Below are 22,441 nucleotides of genomic sequence, written 5' to 3'. Positions count from 1 at the left end.
CTCATTGGGCAGAGTGCTTACTTAAAAAAAATTTTTTTTAACGTTTATTTATTATTGAAAGACAGAGAGAGACAGAGCACGAGCAGGGGAGGGGCAGAGAGAGAGGGAGACAGAGAATCCAAAGCAGGCTCCAGGCTCCGAGCTGTCAGCACAGAGCCCGACACGGGCTTAAACCCATGAACTCTGAGATCATGACCTGAGCTGAAGTCAGATGCTTAACTGACTGAGCCACCCAGGCGCCCCTAGATGCAGAACTTTTTAATGAAGAAAGGGTATGCTTGAGGAAATACCCTAGAATTAATGAATTGGTATGTGGCAAAACTCAAAATCTCCCCTAAGCCTTCTTTCTCCAGGGGAACTTGTCATTTTCCTGGATGAACATGACCAAGACTAAAAAGAAGATCTCCAGAGATGTTTAAATACTAGGATATTCATATATTAAAGAGTTATAACCGTTACAAACCATGAGGTCATGATCTGAGCCGAAGTCGGATGATCAACCGACTTAGCCACCCAGGCGCCCCAGGCATAGTGCTTACTTAAAAAAAAAAAAATACACTTCTTGCACATCTGAGCATTGGGACAGAGACTCTTGCCCACCCGCTGGGTTGCCTGAAGAGATGGGCTCTGGTGCTGAGCGTTTGAGACCTTCTAGTAAAATCTCTAGGGAATGGGGCTTAGAGTTGGTCCTGGTCACGTTCTGACTGAAGGCTCACCAAGATTTTTGTTTGTTTGTTTGTTTGGTCTTTTCAGTACTTATATATAGAAAGTGTGTGGACTAATTTATAAACTTGTACTTCAAAAGGATTAACAGAACACAGCATAGGGCCAATAATCATCTTCTACCATTTTTTTTTAATATTTGATTTTTGCTTTTTAAGTTTATTTATTTTGAGTGAGAGAGAGAGAGAGAGAGGCAGAGAGAGAAGGAGAAAGAGAATCTGTATTGTCAGTGAAGAGCCCAACGCGGGGCTCAAACCCACACACCGTGAGATCACGACCTGAGCCGAAATCAAGAGTTGGTTGCCATCCAGGTGCCCCTACCATTTTTTTCTTCATATAGATAAGATGTTAAGGTATTCAGTAGTGTCAACCATATGAGCTAATTGAGAACATGCCCTAGTTTTAAACTTTTTGTGACTCTCCAATCTTCGACGCTCATTTTCCACACACGAGTTGCACATGAGCATGTACGGTAATGGCGAGATGTGCCGAGAGAGTTGGCGGTGCTCGTTAACAAAATATAAGGGATGTTGAAATAATCTGAACGACACCATTTTTCTTCTTAATTTTCATTATCACCTTTATGAACTATGGACCCAAATCGCCTTTTCTACTTTGTCCTTATTAGAATGTTTTCGCACACGTTCCATTTTCTAGAACTGCTGACCTCTTTCTCCCCAGGCTCTGTAATTTGCAATTGTCAGAAAACGTATCAGGTAAGTCTACAAGGTGTGGTGTCAGCATACCAAGGGCCTGTTCTTTCGTGTTTTCGCTGAAATTGCTTGCTGGTCTTTCCATAATAAGGCCTTATTGTATCATACATCATCATGCATATTTTATATGCCCGACGCTCCGTAGATGTTCTTGGCTTTGTTATTTTACTAAGCAGCATCGTGATGCATCTAAGCCCAGCCGAAATTAGACAGGAAGGTGACCCTCCTAATATATTCTTTTGCAGACACAGCGCCCCTGGAACATGATCTGATTTGACTTTCCATTATAATTCTGATGAGGAGAGAGACTGATAAGAAGACAGATGGGCTGAGATCTAATTTTTCGACAGGTCCCTTCTAAATGGTTTCTCTCGGCCTTATTAAGCTTGCCGGTCTTCCACGAATTACAACAGCCAGGTACTCCTGAGCACTTCCTGCTAAAATCAAAGTGAGTGCTCGGCCAACCTGGGACAGGAGACGGGCTCTTTGCGTACAATCCCCAAATGGAGGGTGTGGGTGCTAAGATCTGGGTTCTAGAGGCCAAATATAGCTCTGCTGTCTGTTGGCCCTACGGAGTGAGGACTCGGTATGCCAGATAACCAGGCTGGTCCCCTCGGTACAAACAGGTCCAGGTAATTCATACTGGCTTCTTCCACCCCCGACTGTGCCCCTCCTTGCTCACCCTGAGCAAGTGCTTTAACTTCTTTAAGCCCCTTTCCCATTCTGTAATGGGGTACTATCAACACTCCTTGCTCACAGGGCTGTCCTAAGCAGTACACGTGATGAGCAGGTTAGAAGCAGTCACTACAGGAGCCAGACTGGGTTTCACTCCACCCCTTACTAGCTGCGGGATGGTGGCACTTCCCTTAACCTTGCTGCACCTCAGTTTCCCCATCTGTAAATCAGAGGTAACCACTGTATCCATTAATCACTGTGAGGACTAAATGAGTTACTATACAAAATGTACACAGGACAGCGTATTGGAAGCGCCGTGTAGGTGTTGTCTGGTCTTCGTACGAAGGAATGAAAGGGTTTAGCATATAAGAAGGACTTAATACATATTAACTCTCATCATTAGTCGGGATGTGATTGATCATATTCTCTTTTTTCCTCCTGAATGTCAAAAACGTTACCCTTCGAAGCTATACACAGAGCTCTGGCTGTGATTGTGGGGGTGAGTTGGCTCATCCGTCTTGTTGAGAGGTACGTGTTCTAGGGAAGACATGAGTTGTGCTTTTGGGCATTCTGGTCATAATTATTGGAATAATCTTCCTGGCCATAGAAGGAAATATGTACAGGGGCGCCTGGGTGGCTCAGTCGGTTAAGCTTCCAACTTCGGCTCGGGCCATGATCTCGCAGTTCGTAGGTTCGAGCCCTGCGTTGGGCTCTGTGCTGACAGCTTGGAGCCTGGAGCCTGCTTCGGATTCTGTGTCTCCCTCTCTGTCTGCCCCCTCCTCCGCTTGCAGTGTCTCTCTCTCTCTCAAAAAAAAAAAAAAAAACACTTAAAAAAAAATTTTTTTTAGAAGGAAATTTGTACATTGCCTGGCGTGTTTTTACATATTATAGTCACTTAGGGAAAAGGAATGCCACTAAAAATTAGTGTTTGTCCTTTGTGAATTAAAGTGATGGTTACTAATTTATCATCTAGTCTTATTCTTATTATACTTATTGGAAGAACCCTACTGCTCCGCAATCACAGAACATTAATATAGAAAGGGTGATGCGTCCCAGAGATGTGGACAATCTTCTCTAGATGTGGCTGTACCTAGAGCACAGCTCATTACATAGACCAGCAGGCATAATCAACCTGGGTGGTGACAGAAGACAGATGGAGGGATGGTGAGCTGCCCTGTCGCAGAGTTGGGAGAAGGGGAGCTAGTTTCCAGTTCAACCCTTGTGCCTTCTCATCACGGGCTGGGCAACCCTCAGCTTTCACTGCTATGCTGGAAGGGTGGGAAAGACTGAGCTGCTCGCATATCTGGCTCTTCACCGTTACCTTCAGACTCAGATAGAAACAAAAGGGACGGAAGGGAGCCAGCACGTTCAGATTCTGCGGGCCTCCAGGAACATTCTGACTCTATGCGAAACTGCGTGCGCACGCGGATTCTCCTGGGTGGAGGAAGCAGAAGTCCATGCTTTTTATCCAATCTCGAATCACAAAAGACCAGTGCCTCTAGTCTAAAGCAAGCCAGCAGCTTTGTTGCCGCATTAGAGGGGCGGCTGCAGGACCAGATTTTGAGGTTGTGGTTTAGGATAGCCACATGAGCAATGTGTATCTTCGTAACTGCACGCTGGAAAGGAAGTGTCCATCAGGAGGCTCTGGGGGTTCGGGGGACAAAGGCGAGATCGATTTTACAGCCCTCTCTCCAGCCATAACCTGCCCTGCCACTCAGGGTCAACAGCCACCCTTTACAACTTCACTACATTCCTGCACATCCCCATCTGCCCTCACCAAACATTCCCACTGAACACTACCCTCCCCCGCAGCCTTGCAACACTCGTAAATACAGTGCCGTTAGTTAGAAGTCTCCTCCTTTAGAGCAGGAATCACGTCTTTGGTATTTATGCATCGCCAGTATCCTACATGACGTTTGGTACCCAGCTAATGCTCAATAATTGTTTGCTGAAGTCAAATAAATGCAACTGGATTGGCTAGCCTTGAGGGATGGGGCACAATTCATAACGTCTACGAGCAATTATACTCCATAGATTTCAAAAATAAAATGTTGGGAACTCTTTTAAGTTAATTTGCCTAATTATGAAAAGCCAAGGGAAATTATCCTTGGATACTTCTAAAGAAGAAAGATATGGTAATTTGCAAAGGGCACGGATTCTTCAAAGATTTTGCTCCTCAACCACTCGAAAGTATGAGCGAGAGTTAACAACTTAGACAACTGTGAAATGAACAGAACTCGTCTAATTTCAGCACAGCAATTACAGCTTTTTGAGGCTACATGAAAAACCCCAAATGTGGTTACTATAGTAGTAAATTGGTCTCCGAGAAACTCTTTTATTTTCTCTAGAAAAATAAATAATTTGCTATCATAGAGCAACCAAATGATAAGAAAAAGAACGCACAAAGAAACACAAAAGTATCTGGAAACAAAAAGTGATTCACGAGCAAATGCTGTACTGGGAGGGAAAAAAAAGAACAAAACAAGACTGAACCACTTACAGGAGTAAATGGATGCCAATTTTTAAAGAGCGAATTTTACAGGCTTATTAAAATGATGAGTGTTTTTCCGAATTTCCTTAGTGGCTAAGAAAATGGGATATTTTATTGGACAGAAAGGGAATTTATCTTGTGTAAGATACAGACATTGAAACACATATCGACTGAGAAGCCCAGAGACGATGTTACCCAAGCTACATTTTTAGGTTAGTATGCATATGGCGGACAGACGACTGAGCTCATGGGAAGGCACAGGAACATCTTCTAATACATGAACTTTTTTCATTAGTGAGAAATGCATTATTTCCAAATTCTGGCTTAATGAGTTGGAAGGCATCGGCCACCAAAGGAACGCTACAACCAAGGGCGTTCCATCCCGGGGAAGTGCACCGTGTTATCGCACTAGGCTTTCTTAGGTTAAAAGAAAGCACCTTGTTACTCTTCTAAAGATAAATGTATTGCGCTGAGATTAAAGGGAGCAGGCCTTTAGGACTATGTGATATGTCCACCAGCTCAACAGCATCCAGGGCCTACGTGTTTTCCACACTAGCAAAATTTTTTTGACTCTGAGAAATTCACCCAAGGGTTCGATGTGGGGGTCTTGTCTGTCTCGAGGAGGTCCACCATGACTAATCAGGGTAGTGAGGGCTGTGAGCCCCCTGTGGCTGGTGCCTAGCTCTGGGTCCTGCATGCACTGGGTGCCTAAAAAGGTTTGATAAATCAGTGAATGAAACCCCTCAGCTGACATTCATACTTGCAGAACACGAGCTGAAGGAAGGGCTGGGGGAAACCATCGAAGTCAATAGTCTTCACAGAGTGTTCTTCAGAGCCTGCCCGCTTACTCAACGCATTGTTACTGAGCGCCTCCTGTGAGCCCGGCCTGTGGCCGGGTCATGGGGACACGTGAGGGGACAACACAGACAAGGTCTCTTTTCTCATGGAACTTAGGCGGATCCTGATTCCACGACATCAGGCCACATTCCGGAATGAAACTGTGCTCTTCTCACATACTAGTGAGACACTTGCAAAGAGACACTCAGGCCCCATTCCAAAGTGAGCTGCGAACAAGTGCGACCCCCCAGAACTTTCTAGGAAGAGGTACAATGTGATCTTTTATTGCCAGCCAGCACCTCCCCTCCCCCGCTTCCCTCCTCCAGTCCACGTAAGAAATCTAGAACTTTGGCGTTGTCAGAGGGCCGAGATCCGGGCAGAGGGTACCTCCTGGCCTCTGTGATGGGGTTAAGCAGATCACTTGAACGGTAGCTGGTCTTGTCGGCGCCAGACCCCCATGCTCGGTACCGAGCTCCCAGTATGCCCTATGAGTGGCTCCCAGGATGCCCTCCTTTCCCACCCCCAAAGAATTCATGCATGGACTTCACAGGACAGCGAGCTTTTACGGATGGATGACAGAAAGGGAGTCAACAGCCAATGCCAGTCAGAGGAGCAAAGGAGACCTCGGCTCTCTCCTATTGCCCTCCCGATCTCCAACCCGGAGGGTGGGCCTTGACACGTGACAGGAAGTTTTATGCACCCGAAGTACTTCATGATGTTTAAAAAGCGTACATGCGTTCCATTTCAAATGGAACGTCTTCATCAAGTGTGTGGGAATGTTGCAGTAATCACCAAAGAAAATGCAATTAGTTCCTGCAGGATCTCCTAAAACAGGGGTTGACAAACCTTTCCTGTAAAGGGATAGATGGGTCTCTATCACGAGTGCTCGACTCTGCTGCCATAGGGAGACAAGACCTTTGGGCAACACGCACATGACCAGGTGTGGCTGTTTTCCAACAAAACGTTATTTGCGGACTCTGGAATTTGACTTTCACATGGTTGGCGTGTGTCACAAAATAGTCTCCCTTTTCCCGCCAACCATTTAAAAATGGTAAAAACCATTCTTAGCTCCTGGGCGGTGCAGAAACAGGTGGCAGGCTGGATGTGGAGTGTGAGCTGTCGTGCATTTAGCCAACGAATATTCACCAAACCCTGTTGCCCATAAAGACCTACAGCGATTTTGTTTATGGAGAGGCCACTTCCTTCGTAATGTGTTAAAGCAGAGGGAAAAATGGGGGGGGGGGTTCTTTTTAGATGCCCCCCCCCGTAGGATTGCTAAGAAATGATCATGCTTTTAGACAGCTTTGGCTCTGTCTCTGTCCCACAGCAAGCAATTCAGTCCAAGGAAACCCAAACACAGACATTTTCTTTCTTCTATCATCCTCCGGACACACAAATCAATAGAAATGATTACAGAGGCGTGTACCTAGGAGAAAACAAAATAACCGTGTGGCCTGCCATCAGGCCCAAACAAGGTACTCCGGATGCAAGGCTATAGGAGGCTCAGAGCCTGCTTGGATGAGGTCTGTCCCCGCCGACAGCCACAAGCATCTCAAGAAAGAAGTGACTCCAAATGGTAACACTGCACCTCCCTCCCCAGGGCTTGAAAGCACACAGTGACTCCTGAGTCATATATTTTTGCCCCATGGGAAAATCGGAGGTCTCATTCCTGATGCAGGGGGAGTCGGACACGAGCCTCAGGGCCCGGTGGAGGCACACCCCGGGGAGATGCGGACACCCCACCAAAGCACTCTGCCAGCCAGCTGCGAAGGCTCCATTATAATAGGCCTATACTACATGAGGGTGACTAGCCGTTTCCCAGGATGTGGGCCTTCCTGCCCTAAAACTGGAACCATTGCTCACCTGAAAAATAAGCTTCCTCTATTTCTATTTCTCTGTCTTACCCTCCTCCCAGTTCTTCCAAGGATGCATGACCAGCCAGTGCTTTTCCACGAAGCAGAAGCCGAGCTAAGCTTGGGAAAGAAACTTTCTCCGGAAAACCCCAGAAACACTTCCATTTAATGCCATTTCGAAGCGCAGGGGTACTTTTTGTTATGAAAGAGCATAAATGTTAGAAGACCCCCTTCTCAGTTTAAAGTGTTGTGATAGCTTTAGCTTCTGCGTCAATTGTGCTTGAAAAAATCGATTTACAAAAGACGGGTGTCACATACCCATTATCCCTCTACACCCCCGGAACACAAGCGGATTCACTCATAAAATAGGCATGGCTTCATTTGGAAAACTTCTAATGACCCCTTTTTGCCCTGACTACACTGTGGGAGAGAAACTCCAGTGGGCTCTTAAGGAGATTCTGGACCAATACGGTAACATCACATAAAATATATTTTCTGGTGCCCCACTTAGAATATCACACAACGAATCGCTTCTATCTAGGATCAAGCTAAACCAATAAACCAAGCACATTTTTAAACTGTCGCAGCTTTGACCTAATTATCCTTTTCCTTCGGTTGATGATTTCACAATTCAGTAATGAATCACTCAGTCAAGTATGAAAAGTCAGTGAACTATATGTTTGTGTATCCATGGGATTATATAAAATTACTCATCACTCATACTGAATTTGGGCATTGCATTTTTACCTCCTTGATTATGCAATAGCAACGCGTTAGTAGTTTGGAAAGGGGAACAAAGTGATGGGAAAAGGAGTCACCACGGTAACAGTCAAGGTGCACGTGTTTTGTGTTTAGGGGGCATGGGTTTTTATGTTAGAGGTCAATGTCACCAGCATTTTCAAGGTGAACGCGCGGGCTTGCGTTTCTGCCCTAAAGTGGCTCGTGGGAAGCCCTTCCTCTGCTGGATGAGGTCTCAGGGCTGTGGAATAGCCTTCGCAGCAGGACGGGGCCCCGGGGAGTGAGCCACGCACCTGACCAGGTCGATGACCCGCTCCCTCGGCGCAGCGCTGACAGGCTCATCATTAATCATTACAATCTGATCTCCCGGAATCAGCTTGCCTTCGGAGGGGCCACCTGGAGACAAATGAGAATGAAGTACAGGTGAGAAGACTGTCGCTCATCCATCCATGTCCTCCGCTCGCCATCACGATTCACTGTAAGCACCTGGTGCTGTCCGCCGACACAAAACCCCACCGCACCCGCGTGTTCTCCACATGGGTCCTTCCCAGCCCTGGCTGCACATTGCAAAGAACTGGGGAGGGGCACCCAGCTGGCTGTGTCGGTAGAGCATGTGAATCTTGATCTCAGCATCATGAGTTCGAGCCCCAAGCTGGGAGTAGAGCTTACTTAAAAAAAAAAAAAAAAAAAGAATGAACTCAGGGGCTCTGGATAAGCTGCACTGGATAAGTCCAGGCTACACGCTGGCCAATTAAATCAGAATCTCTGGAGGTGAGACTTCGGCATCAGCATTTCTCCAGAACTTTTCCAGGCAAGTCTGAGACACGGCAGCCTAGCAGCTCCTCTCACACTTTAATGGGCACATGCACCCCCTGGGGACCTTACTGCCCTGCAGACTGACTCAGCAGATTTGGAGGTCTGCTGAGGGTGAGGTCATACATTTTTCACAGGATCCCAAGGCCTGCTGATGCTGCTGGTCAACTGACCATACCTTGAGTATCGAAGCCCCTGGAAGAAGGTATTCCCCAAACGGGTGGCCAATCAGCACATCAGAAGGTGTTAGGAAAGACCGACAGGATTTGTCCTTATGTTCCATACTTTTGGGGAAGGTTTGAGAAGTGGGAGCATCTTAATCATTCTTGTCTAAGAGGTTGGGGGAAGGGGGGGACGCCTTGGTGGCTCAGTCGGTTGAGTGTCCGACTCTTGGTTTCGGCTCAGGTTATGATCTCACAATTCATGGGATCAAGCCCCGCGTCGGGCTCTGTGCTAACAGCAGGGAGCCTGCTTGGGATTCTCTCTCTCCCTCTCTCTCTCTGCCTGCCCCCACTCGTGCACACACATGTTCTCTTCTCTCTCAAAATAAATCAATAAACATTAAACATAAATATGAAAATAAAAGGTCTGGGGAAGGAAGGAGAACTCAAGCTGGGATTCATAAGGAAACAGCAGACACTCGTATCAGCTTGGTGATGAGGGTGTTTGCTCATTTTTGTGGCTGGGACTGTGCCTGGGAGTGTGCGTCTGTGTTCACATGTGATGACAGAGGACTCTTGTTTTTGTCTTGATCCAGCATGGTCTTTTTCTCAGCAGATGTGGAGGAGTTTTTGCAAGGAGGTAGGGAACTAATATTTGCTGAGTATTTATTATGTACCAGGCTGCTTGGCCTTGAATCCCACTGACACTTGACTCCCTGTCAGATAATGAGATGCCCGAGGCTCACACAGGTTAAAGAACCCGATGAAAGAGTAGAACTGGGTCTCAGCTTAGGTCTGTGGACTCTTCCAAGTTCAGGGTGGCCAACACCTGCTTGGAACTTGCTTCCATAATTTAAAAACTGGTCACTGCCAGGTTTCTGGACACATAAAGCCACATCTGCATGAAGCACACATCTGAATGAAATAAAACCCATAAATAAATACTTCCGTTATCCACATGTCTAATGGAATTACGTCCCCGCATATTCATAGGGTACGATAATTTTAACTTTATTCCCAGGTCTGCCACTGGGTAATAGGCAGCAGCTCAAACATTACCTTTCAAATATTATTGCTATTGCTTTATTTAGTAATTGAAATGAACACTTCACACGCAGAGATGGATCTCGAAGTAAGTCAGTTGTTTCCCACCCACCGAGACACTTGGCATCTATGTCACTCAAGCTGCAGCATAAACTAATCTTCCTGGGTAGAAAAAAAAGCGAGGAAAACCTTAACGCTTCCTCATGTCGGTGATAAAAAAAATATTCAATGCAAGATGCGGGAACTGAGATTCAGTGTTTGCACACATAAGAAATTCTGAAAATCCCTTGAGAGAGTTGATATAACCATTGGATTATCTGCAAGCATTCACTCACGTTCAAACAAATGGTTAGAAATCAAACGCTGATCACAGACTGAAAAATGTTCATACTAACTGGCTGATGGATGTTAACTACTTTCGTGGGCAAACCACTTGAAGATTAACAGGACATCCTTTCACCTCTGACCCCACTTGTCTGATCAAATGGAAATATTTGTGTTTCATCAAGCAACTGAAACCAAGCATTTCAGAGGGAGGAAAGACAGTTCCTTCCAAGATATGAACCAGTGGCGCCCTTCAGAGAATCGTCTCGTGCCCTGTGCGCTGAAGGCTGCATTGTCAAGAAATTTGTATTTCTTGTATAGAAAATCTGGTCATGCCAAAGAAATTATCGGAACCTCCGCAGAGTCACTGTTAGGAAAGACACAGTTTATCTGACCAGCATTTTCACACCGAAAAATGACTCACAACAGTACTCTTTGACATGTTTTCACTTTTGTCTACTACTCTTGAAATTGTTGAATATTAGGCGCTAGTGTCCTAATATTGAACCTAGTGTTGAATATTAGGGGCTTAGCTAGTGCTAAGCGAAAGGAGCATGGAGGGCAGGGAAGGGAAGAGCTTGAAGGAACAGTGAGGCAATATAAACGCATGAAAAATAACAATCAAATCCCCGGTCACCTCTGGGGAGGAACCACACTTTAGAGAATCTCAGAACCAGAGATGTTCAAGGGTCCCAGTATTAGAAAGCAGCATGCCAAATGATGTCTTGCTTAGGAAAAAAAAAATGTGTCCACATGCACATGTAATACATTATATATCTCATAGATAGGATACATAACATACGCATACATATGCACAGAATCGTCTACTTTCCATAGACTCTCTATGCACATGTGAATAGTGGTTCACTTTCAGCAGCGGCAGCTCGGGTGATTTTGTTTTTTTTTTAACTTTCTCCTCCGTGCTATCTATGTTGTATGGTGCATCTGTATTATTTTATTATTATAGCAAGCAACAAACCTCTTTCATTTTAAGCATAAAATTTGCAACTGGCATCAATCTCCACAATCCCACCTACAGAATGAAGATAGGACCTACAGCTAATAAAACGAAAAGCTTGGCAAACAGGTAAGAAGCTGTGTGGGGAGGCAGTGGTGGGAAAGAAAAGGAAGCCTACTTTTCTCCGTACAAGTCTGCGACGTGGTCGACCGTATCTGCAGTGCTTTACCCTGGGCCACATTAGGTCAAAATAATGAAAAATGACATCGACTTTTGAAATGTGTACTACTCACCAGATGCCTTTCGTTTTCCTTAGCTGGCAGGCTCGGTGGCCCAAATATTTTAGAGTTTACTACTAATAACAATAACAATAATCACAATAAAAATATTTTTCGAATGAGAACTATGTACCTGGCACTCTTTTAACGTTATCTCATTCTGTCCCTCGCCCTTAAAGATGGATACAACCACGATCCCCATTATCCAGAGGACATAGAGAAGTGTCCGCCAAACTGAAATGCAGAGGAATTAACATGAAAGCTACAAACAGTCTAATACGGGGCAGAGGCAACCTCCAAAACCATCAAACCCAGGCAATCGGCTGCCGGAGTCCACGTTCGTAACCCCAGGACGTTACTACTGACCTCTGTCATCGACTTGCCAAATTCCAAAGAGGAACTGGTAAGGAAGAGAGTTTCATTTTGTGTGAAAATAAAACCAATACAAGCTCGTTAAAAGAAATACATGAGGGGCACCTGGATAGTTCAGTCTGTTGAGTGTCCAAGTCTTGACTTCGGCTCAGGTCGTGACCCCCCCATGGTTGTGGGATCAAACCCCATGTCAGGCTCCGTGCTGAGCATGGAACCTGCTTGGGATTCTCTCTCTCTTTCTCTCTCTCTCTCTCTCAAAATAAAATAAATCTTAAAAAAAAAAAGTACACAAATACTTATCGTAAAGAAAGAAAGAATTAAGAGAGCCTTGTTTCTGCAAAGGCAATCGCAGCCCACTTCGGGCAAGCACATCATAGTCTGTTATGTTCACTTGTGTTGACAGTCGAACGTCTGCATAGTCTAATGAGGGAGACTGAGGCCATGTATACTCGTGATCTGATCGTACTGTAGAATTTAAGAGACTTGCCGTATACTCTGTCAGTCAGCCATGGCTGTATAACAGATCACCCTGAAACTCAGTCGGCTGTCCAATAATCACTTCTTCTCAAGCTCACGGGCCTTTAGGATGAGCATTGATTGGCTGATCTTCTGGCTTCATGCCGCAGATCGGGCCACATTCGTCTCTAGATGGCAGGCTGCTAGCCTCTTGTGTTCGTTTTGGGGCCGAGGCTGAAAGGGTCACGGTCACTTGAGGGAAACGCTCTTTTGACTCCCAGGGCAGAAGCCCAATAAAGCAGGGCAACTGTACAAGCACTTTTCAAGCATTTCCAAGTCATCTTTGGTAATACGCCATTGGCTGAAGTCAGTGACCTGGTCCGGCTCAACAGCAACAGGGAAGGGAAATATATTCTGCATAGCGTGCATTTCATAAAGCTGTCCATCTGCTCCAGTGACTAAAATCCTTCTGTGACTTCAGTGTCACTTTCTGCTTTTTCTCACTAAGGAGTTTATCATGAACTTAGTGAAATACAGTACAGCGCCTGCCTCTTTCTTTGCATTCATACTTTAAGAAGTGGGTCATTTCCATGGTTACAAAAGATAGATCAGTGTCTTCCTAAGTCAAGAGATAGGATGCATTCGGCAGTTTAAACCTAGCTTGAAGAGCCCTTTGTGTGCCTCTGGTGGTCTGACGCCATCTGGATGTTGCAAACACTCAGCCAGGCTCCACAGTTAGACAAGGAGCAGCTTGAAAATTCCAGGAGCGCCAGTCACCCGGACAGGGTGTGGCAGGCAATCCTGGGAGATGGGGAGTGGGCCGGGTGCTTACCTGGTGTTACAGAGCGAACGACTACTGGCTTTTCACTCCCCGCCACAAAACCAAACCCCAGCACGGGGTCCCTCCTCATCTCCACACTCCGTGGGGCCGGAGGGACGATTTGGTAGGTCTCCAACCGAGGGTCGTCAAAGGGGATGGCCTGCGTCATGTGACTGTGGGAAAAGCACACACAAAGGAAAAGAGGCATCAGTGTAAGCTTTTGACGATGGCTTGGCAATCACATTCTCTCCTTAGAAACTTTCTACTCGCTGTTTGGGAGACAGTGGGGAAGATGTGGGGAGACGCCTCATCACGCCTTTTGTGTGCCCTCCTTATTCCTTGAAAACACGAGCTCCACTTCTGCTTTTGGCCTTTCCGCTGGCTGTTCCCCCAACCCCAATGCTGGTCCCGCAGCTACATGTGTGGCTCAACCGCCGCGCTCTGAAGTCTCTGCTCACAGGCAACCCTGTGGCCACACGCTGGAACGCAGCAAGCCTGCTCCCTGTATCCCCTTCTACGTTTTGTGTCGCAACACTCAGCCCCTGCCTACGTGCTACAGAACGCACATCTTTGTCTCGTTTCTGCCCTCCACACTCGAGCGTAGGCTCCGCGAGGGCAAGGAACTTTGTTTCATTCACCGATTTATCCCAGCTGCCTGGAACAGTACCCGGCATAGAGTGGATTTCTTAAGAAATAATCGCATGAAGAAGTAGAGGGAAAGATACTTCTTTGTGGAACACTGTCAATTGATAACCGATACGCTGAGAAAGAGCCTCAGAAGAGTACGGAAGCTGAAGTCAAAATAGTGGCTTATTGTCCCTCAGGGCCCACGCCTTGTATGCCAGAGTGTCGGGTCACAAACCACCTCCTGGGACTCTTAATGAAGTCTTCACTCATGGACGTTATCCAAGGCAGCCTTTCTTGAGGGAAGAGTTATTAGTCTGGACACCAGAAATCTCCTTTAAGTAATGTGAGGCACTATTACCTCAATGACAAGGACTTAATTCAATTTTCTCTCTTTCTCATCCTCAATAATTTTGTAAAAGATCATTTTTAAATACCTTGAAAGACACTATTCTATATGCCATCTGCACAACATATTGTCCAAATGGAGAAAAAAAAAAAAAAAAAGACTGAGGAGGACGAATTCTGTGGTCCTTTTGTGCAATGAATAAGAGGTGAGAAAAAACGGAAACCCTCTAGGATCTGTTCTTTACACATATGCCACTAAGAAAATAAAAGTTTGAAATCCCCTTTAAACAGAAAGGAAAAGGGGCGCCTTGGGGGGCTCAGTTGGGGGAGGGTCTGACTTTGGCTCAGGTCATGATCTCCCGGTTCGTGAGTTCGAGCCCCGCATTGGGCTCCCTGCTGTCGGTGGGGAGCCCACTTTGAATCCTCTGTCCCCCTCACTCTCTGCCCTTCCCCTGCTTGCGCTCTCTCTCTCAAAAATAAATAAAGCATAAAAAAATATAGACAGAAAGGAAAGATGTCTTCGATGAAGCAGCCTGGAATGCTATGAACAAGAGAAGAATGAATGGAGGGCAAACATATTATGTGCTGCATAGGCCAACACTCATCTGTTCTCTTATTTCATCTTCAGAACACCCCACAGGAAGGGTGGTTTGACCCCACTACCTCCCCATGGCAAATGCCAAAAGAGAAAGAATAACCGGGTCAAGGTCACATGCTTCTCAGATGTAAGGCAGGTGCAATTCACACCAGGTCTCCTAAATGTCACGCGCTTGACCAGCTCCCTAATTTGCAATGACAGTGCAAAATAAAAACGTGGGAACCCTCATTTAAACATACTTAAGAACTTCAAGGCAGAGGAATGGGAAACCCATCCCAGGGCCCCGGGTAGTGTGCTATCCCCAGCGTTCCCACTACCTTTCTAGAAAAGTCCAAGCCCAGAGTGGCGGAGTTACAGGGTCAAAGGGGAGGGGCTGTCTTCTGTGAAGTCACAGATGTCTGTCTCGACCCAGAAATTAGACATGGCTACTGCAGTGGGCAGACCTCAGGCCGGCACAAGGTCACAGGACGAAGCCTGGCAGGCTAAAGGACAGAACTCGAAGCCCTGATGAAATCAGCACAATTGATGCAGGGTGAGCCCCAGTGTCCAGGGGGGCAGCCTCAGGCAGGGCTCTTGGGAACTTGACCCTCTGACATGGATCCCTCACAGGCCTGAAAGAGGCATGGCTCTGTGTGCCTGGGTGAAGAAAGGGGCCACCGAGGCATGGTGGCCACTGTTCCGTTCTCGTCTTCTTTATAAGACAGCATCACCTCAGAGCATGCGGTTCTTGAGCTACCCTTGGAAATGAGCCTCTCCTTTTATCCCCAGAAGGAACCACAGGGAAAAAAAGGGAGGGGATACCCCACATTTTTAGGGCCTGGCCTTGAGCTCTTAGTTTGCACCATAATCCACAGAAGACGTTCGACATGAAGAAGACTGTAAAGTGACCTGCTCATGGTCGCATGGGTTGCAGAGCAGAGAAGTGAGCCCTAGTTGGCCAAACTTTCTTTTTTTTTAGTTTAAAAAAATTTTTCATGTTTATTTATCTTTGAGAGAGAGAGAGACAGACAGACAGACAGAGTATGAGTGGGAGAGGGGCAGAGAGAGAGGGAGACACAGAATCTGAAGCAGGCCCCAGGCTTCTAGCTATCTGCACAGAGCACGACGACGTGGGGATCAAACTCATAAAGTGGGAGATCATGACCTGAGCCAAAGTTGGACACTTAACCGGCTGAGCCACCCAGGCGCCCCAGTTGGCCAAACTTTCAATTCCAAGTTTAGAAAGGGACTGGGGAAGGCTTTTCCCCTCTACGATAGCCACTTCTGTGAAAAGCTTCCAGCACTGGTCCCCAAACTCGGCTGCATGGTCAGAATCACCAGGGAAGGATGGAAAAGTCCTAATGCTCAGGCTTCACCCCAGACCAATCACATCACAATATCAGGACGTGTGAGCCAGGATCAATTTTGAAAGGATCCCTAGGCAATCCCAAAGTGCAGCAAGGTTTGGGGACCATTTCCTGCTCAGGGAAGGGTGGTTTCTAGCTCTCCTTCGAGGTAATAGGAAAAGAGAACACAAATGATGTCCTGGACCGCTTCCTCTGGCGTCTACTGCAAATGTGACTTAGAATATTTAAAGCGTTTGGAGCTTGATTATTCTCTTTCCGCTACATGATAAAGTAATAGCCTCCAATTTTTAATTCATCATTCATTCAAGAACTATCATATTATTATTTTATTAATACCTGACATTTATTAAACACTAATTTCATGCTAGGCAATTTTTGAAATTATTTCCATACGTTAGTTCATTTAATCCTCCGAAACAACTCCATAATGCATTCATTCAGTCAACAAATACTTATTGAACGCCCACGGGCTTCTCGGTTCCAGGAATACAATAGGAACCAAAGCAGAATGAAAATAATACAATATTCACTCTAGTGTTCAGAGACAGAAAATGAACTAATAAATTAGGAAAATGCATGGCATATCGGGTCTTTAGAAGCACCGAGGAAAAAAATAATGCTGGGAGGAAGGGGAGAGTCACGGGGTGGAGATACTTCGTGATTCTATCGGGGGGCAGAAAAATATCTGGGCGAGGAGCATTTCGGGCAGAGGGGCCACCAAGGGCTGAGGTCCTGACATGGTCTGTGCCTGGGGAGGGTGTGCCTAACAGGTAGCCCGAGGGCCAGTGGGAGGAGGCGGTGGGAGGCAAGGAGGGCGGTGGTTAAGGAAGTGATGGGGTGGCAGGTCACAGATCACACAGGCTCTTGAAGGGCTTCGTGTTTTGTTCTGAGTGAAACAGGCAGCCTTTGGAAGGTTCTGAGTGGAAAAGCGAGGTGACTGACGGCTGCTCTAAAGAGGACAGACGGGAGGGGCACTGGCGGGGCGGGGAAAGCTTCTTAGGACCCACTGCACCAATCCTGACAAAATATCAGGATTTTTTTTTGATATCCTGCTATCAAAATGGCAGAGTGGCAGAGAAATCGTTGGGGTTTTAGTGTATTCGGAGGCCACTCCAACAGAGAGGGGCTGGGACTCCTACTCTGAAGCCTTCCTGCACACACAGGACATTGCAAGTGAGGACGGCCATATTACACATTGTCTAAAGTGACTCCTGTATCCTGCTGGATCCAAATCGCAGGAGACATTTTCTCTTCAAGGAGCTAACACTTTATGGTTTGACCAGAGACACACAAATGTAAGTGCCCAGGTAGAGGGCAAACGTGAGACTGATAAGGTACTTTGCAAGTCAGACTTTAGAGCCAGACTCTCTAAAGCCGAGTCCTGGCCCCTCCACTTCCCGGAAGGGTGCCCTGCACAAATCACTTCTTTACTGTGTGCCTCAGTTTCTTCCTCTGAAAAGTGGTGATGATAAGAGTAACAATCGCTTAAGACAGTTGTAAAAATTACATGAATGAACAGAAGGGAAGCATGTAGCAAGAGGTCTGGCACGCAGGAAGCACGCGGGACGCGTTAGCTGCTCTTTTCATCTCTTGAGGTCAGTGAATGGAAAGGAATAGGTTTCATATGTCATGAACTCATTCACTCTTAAAATATGAAAACAAACTCAATATCGTTTCAAATGCCGACAGCCCAATTCTCGGTGAAATGCCACACAGACCCTAGCGACTTTTCGTGTGAAAAGTCTTATCAAAAGCAATGACACAATAAACACAAATATAAACTGATTCACATGAGTCAATACTATACCAGAATACAGACAAAGAAGAAAGAATAAAATCCAGGCTCTCCAAGGATTGAATCAGTGAGTTTTCCTCTGCCATGTTTCTAGAACCCTAAGTGAACGCTGAGACCAGCGCTGACTCAGGAACCCACATTGTGGGCAAAATAACATAGACAACGTGACATGGGTCTGCCTCCCTGCATTGTTGTTTCCCCACCCAAACAACGTTTGAAACTCCACTGCATGTGTATTTTGTGGTTGATGCCTGTTCTAGCATTTTCGTCTTTGTTTATAGCTTTTTGTCCTGTTTTGTCTGCATTTTGAGGATAACGTTCCGATGGCGTTATTATTTTCTTGCTCTACAGGTGGCATTTTCCAAATAAGTGATCTAAAAATAATCAACCTCTGTCTTTTTTCCAACAGGAATGGCTCCACACTAAAATGCTCCCCCATGAAACATCATTTTGTTCTTTGTATGAAGGCAAGCACTTCTTGGCTATCTCCTTGCAGTATTTCTTAGAAAGATGCTTGAGTCCCTTTGCAATGAGCCGAGAAAGCAACATCCCTTCTACCTGCTCAATATGCTTCAGTGAATTCTGGTGCTGAGGCTGGCGGAACGCAACTGATGAGCTACACAAACCCCCACCCCCTGCTCCCAACCTTTTGCAACACACACACACAGATAGGCCAGAAACCTACGGACCTGAAAACCCAGGAAGACGTGTCCATTGAGATTGAAAGAATAATCTTCCTGTTTCTGACAGCTTCATTTTAAAAGGAATGATGGTGATCTTGCTGTCCACAGCAAAAGGACAGGGCTTGGGGCGCCTGGGTGGCTCAGTCGGTGAAACGTCCGACTTCGGCTCAGGTCATGAGCTCACGGTTCGTGGGCTCAGGCCCCGCGTGGGGCTCTGTGCTGACAGCTCAGAGCCTGGAGCCTGCTTCGGATTCTGTGCCTCCCTCCATCTCTCCCCCTCCCTCACTCGTGCTCTGTCTCCCTCTCTTAAAAATAAACATTAAAAATAAAAGATTAAAAAAAACCAAAAGGACAGGGCTTTCTTTGATCACTGGGAGCTTTTCTTCCTCCACAGAAAGAAAAGACTGATACCTCCAGTGTGTCACAAAGAGTTGCTTGGACTAGTAGATAGAACGCTCTGAGAGGATTCCATTTTTCCATGTACTCATTAGAGCCAGTGAGGTCCTTTTATGGACTATTGGCTGAGCGGTCAGATTCTGGAAGGAAAAACTAAATTTAGAAGTCATTATGTTTGTTGTAAAATTTAAAAACGTAGGGAGACGGTGGCAGAGAGGGCACCTGGGGAATGAAGACTGGAAGGAAAAGAAGTATAAATAAACATACGTGCCTGAGCTCTACTCGAGAAGGTCGTGGTTGGGGTTACTTTTCAGGGATGGCCAGCCGTGATTACATGAGAGCATCTTGGCAGTACTGTTCTCTGTGATAGACTGAATTATTCTTCATTTGCTCCCCAGGATGTGATCGGCCACCATATGCCACAACGCTTTTCAGAGCCTCCCACTGTATGCTACATATTTCACCGCCCCTGGACTCTGCTCACATCTCACAGCCCAAAGCGTATCACACGGCTGAGCCCACATGTGACGAACAAAAAAATGCCCCTGTGGTCGGGCATGTGCTAGCGCTGCTTCGTCAACACCATGAGAAGACCGTCGCGAGGAAGCTGCCGCCCCTTCAGCTTGGACTGCAGAACAGACCCATGGGGAACGGACCAGAACAGGCAACTCAGTAAGGAGCCAAGTGTAGCAGAGCTGCCCTGCCCCCCCGGCCTAGATCAGGCAGCTGAACAAGAGCTAAGAAATAATGACTCTATGGCACTGAATTTGGAGGATGTTTGTTATGCACCAAAAGCTCACTCATACAATCTGTAGTGATTTCCGTATTATTTTAAAGCTCTGGAATTTCACATCCCAGAGGGTTCTAGCAACCTTATTCTCCATACCATTTATGACCGAACGTTACATTTTACAACATAAGAGACACTTCTGAAGGAAACTTTCCCACTCGGTATCTCAGTTGACATGACATCCACAGGAACCCTATGGTCTATTCTTCATGACTTTCTCATATCCCTGATTGGACTTGACTAGCAGTGGCTCTCAATGCAAGGGTCAAACTTCACAAGCCCTACTGTGGCCTGTGAGGGGGGGTCTAATAAGAAAAGCTCTGAACAAGAGTTCTAGGGGTGCCTGGGGGGCTCAGTCGGTTGAGTGTTGGACTCTTGATTTCGGCTCAGGTCATGATCCCAGGGACATGCAGTCAAGCCCCGCGTTGGGCTCTGTGCTGAGTGTGGAGCCTGCTTAAGATTCATGGCCCCCCCTCGCCCCTCTCCCCTGCTTGTGTTCTCTGTCTCTCCAAAAAAACCTAAAGACTCTAAATGAGGCAAACCAGAATTCCTCAGAACAAGAACAAGGAAAGAAAAAGAAAGCAGAAGTATGGATTATTACAGCTGATAGATTAGAACTAAGAGAGGTCACGGAGTAGATTAGACCCTTCCATGGGTTTCCAGCGAGTCAATATTATGATGATATGTATGGTAAAATAACATTCTGAAAGTAATTTTTGCTTGGTTCTCATGGAGTTTTTTCCTCTACTGGGTCTGATGAGAAAGACAGGGGATTGGCAGTCCCTTCCCTTAGGGAAGATGCATTTACAGGGTCCAGAGCAAAAACTGACTGCAGATAACCCTCTTTCCCGACTTTTGTTTCCTGAAAGTCTGAGTGGCATGGCTAAGGAGGCAAGGGCAGATGGTCCCTGTGAGGTGGTAGAAACTTCAGGAGAGAGGACATTGGTGGTATGTCCAACGAAACACCAAGATCTACAGGCTGAGCCTAAAGAAATGACAGAGTCCGTGAACTTCAGGGAACCACTCAGTCTTGGGCTAGGGTGTCTCAGGTACTGAGAAGACCGCAGAGGCCTGCTTAAATTTCTGCTCTACATAGATCCAGAGGACTTCTGAATATTCAACACGATGATATTCCAATTGCCAACCAACAGGAATGTAATATGGTGATACTCACACATGACTTTAGGGAGAAGATCTATATGCTAAGTGATAAAACAGTGTGAGTAAACAGCATCTCTGAGGGGAAGGAGAGAGGGGAGCTGGAAGAGAAGTGACTGAGCTTGGAGGGAACCCATCCTGTGCAGGGACATCACACCAGGAGATCCAGAAACTCCCTTGTATCTGGAACGACCTCCTAGTCAGCCACTCTACAGTTCCATTCTCCTATGTCCATGGGATCCCATCCCTCTGATGATACATGCATTTTGACACTAAATCCTATGTTTCTGAAAGCAAATCTGGGCAAGCCTCTGCCCTTGGGGGATCAAGAAGGCCCAACCATACGCTGCCACTGGAGAGAAGTTAACTTTAATATAAAAATAAATAAGTGCACATAATGTGTTTCCAGCTCACATAACATACCGAGTCTCATGCGTTTCGCTTTCATGAATATACATATTGGGGGTTCAGAAGAACTTAACCTTCACTCATCAGGTCCACAGGCCACTGTCACTCAATTCCATAACACATCAGGAGCATTTAAAGATTTACAAGCGTTGGGGCGCCTGGGTGGCTCAGTCAGTTAAGCATCTGACTTTGGCTCAGGTCATGATCTCACAGTCCATAAGTTCGAGCCCCGCATCGGGCTCTGTGCTGCCAGCTTGGAGTCTGGAGTCTGCTTTGGAGTCTCTCTCTCTCTCTCTCTCTCTCTCTCTCTCTCTCTCTCTCTGTCCTTCCCCTGCTCTCTCTCTCTCAAAAATAAATAAACATTAAAAACATTAAATTAAAAAAAAGAAAGATTTACAAATGTTTAGTCAGGCCTGGAAGCTTACGCAGTACTTGAAAAGCTAAGAGAATCCCGAATGCCCACACTGAAAACACACAAAATGTTTAGAGGAATCCTGTTGGAGAATTTTATGAGGGCCTGAAATCAATGGGACTCCTTAATAGGCAGACGAAAGACGAAAATCTCCATTCACATCAACCTAATTTACAGATTGAATGCCATCCAATAAAGATATTTTCAACAGCCCGCTTTAACGAATGCAACAAAGAGAATTTTCAATTTTATATGATCATATAAAAGAACACTTCGAACGAGAAAAACACTGCTTGTCTAGCCCGACAAGAATACCGGACCCTATTATGAAATGACAACTCTTCGGATGCTCTGACACTGGCACAAATATAGAAAAGGATAAAATGGGGGAGTCGCAGCTTTGGGACAAAGCAAGTGTTCCAGGGTAAATTTAGAGATGGCTGCCCTCTAAAAAAATTGAATGCAAGCTAGGCACCAAAGAAACAGAAGTACTTCAGCATGTCAATAATATGGTTGCCTTTGAAACAAAACCATTAAGTCTTTTGTCCAACACAGTTGTTGGCTGCTACCTGGTGACAGTGAACTAAAAGGGTGGTCTTCCCAGTAAAGGAGATGTCATAACAATGA

General features: G+C 46.1%; 1 protein-coding gene across 9 annotated transcripts in view; it reads right to left on the bottom strand.

Moving 5' to 3' along the window:
- FRMPD4 (FERM and PDZ domain containing 4) overlaps positions 1 to 22,441 on the bottom strand; it is an 850,869-nt gene that overhangs the window by 77,583 nt on the left and 750,845 nt on the right. For all 9 annotated transcript variants that reach the window (XM_058713629.1, XM_058713628.1, XM_058713630.1 and 6 more), the window contains 2 exons: positions 13,269 to 13,429; positions 8,324 to 8,426 (listed from right to left, as the gene is read on the bottom strand). In XM_058713629.1, the coding sequence (XP_058569612.1) occupies positions 8,324 to 8,426; positions 13,269 to 13,429 (264 nt within the window). The remainder of the gene's footprint in view (positions 1 to 8,323; positions 8,427 to 13,268; positions 13,430 to 22,441) is intronic.

The sequence above is a fragment of the Neofelis nebulosa genome, chromosome X, assembly GCF_028018385.1.
Source record: "Neofelis nebulosa isolate mNeoNeb1 chromosome X, mNeoNeb1.pri, whole genome shotgun sequence".
Lineage (NCBI taxonomy): Eukaryota > Metazoa > Chordata > Mammalia > Carnivora > Felidae > Neofelis > Neofelis nebulosa.
The sequence above is the reverse complement of the archived record's forward strand: the minus strand, read 5'-3'. Positions and strand labels throughout refer to the sequence as shown.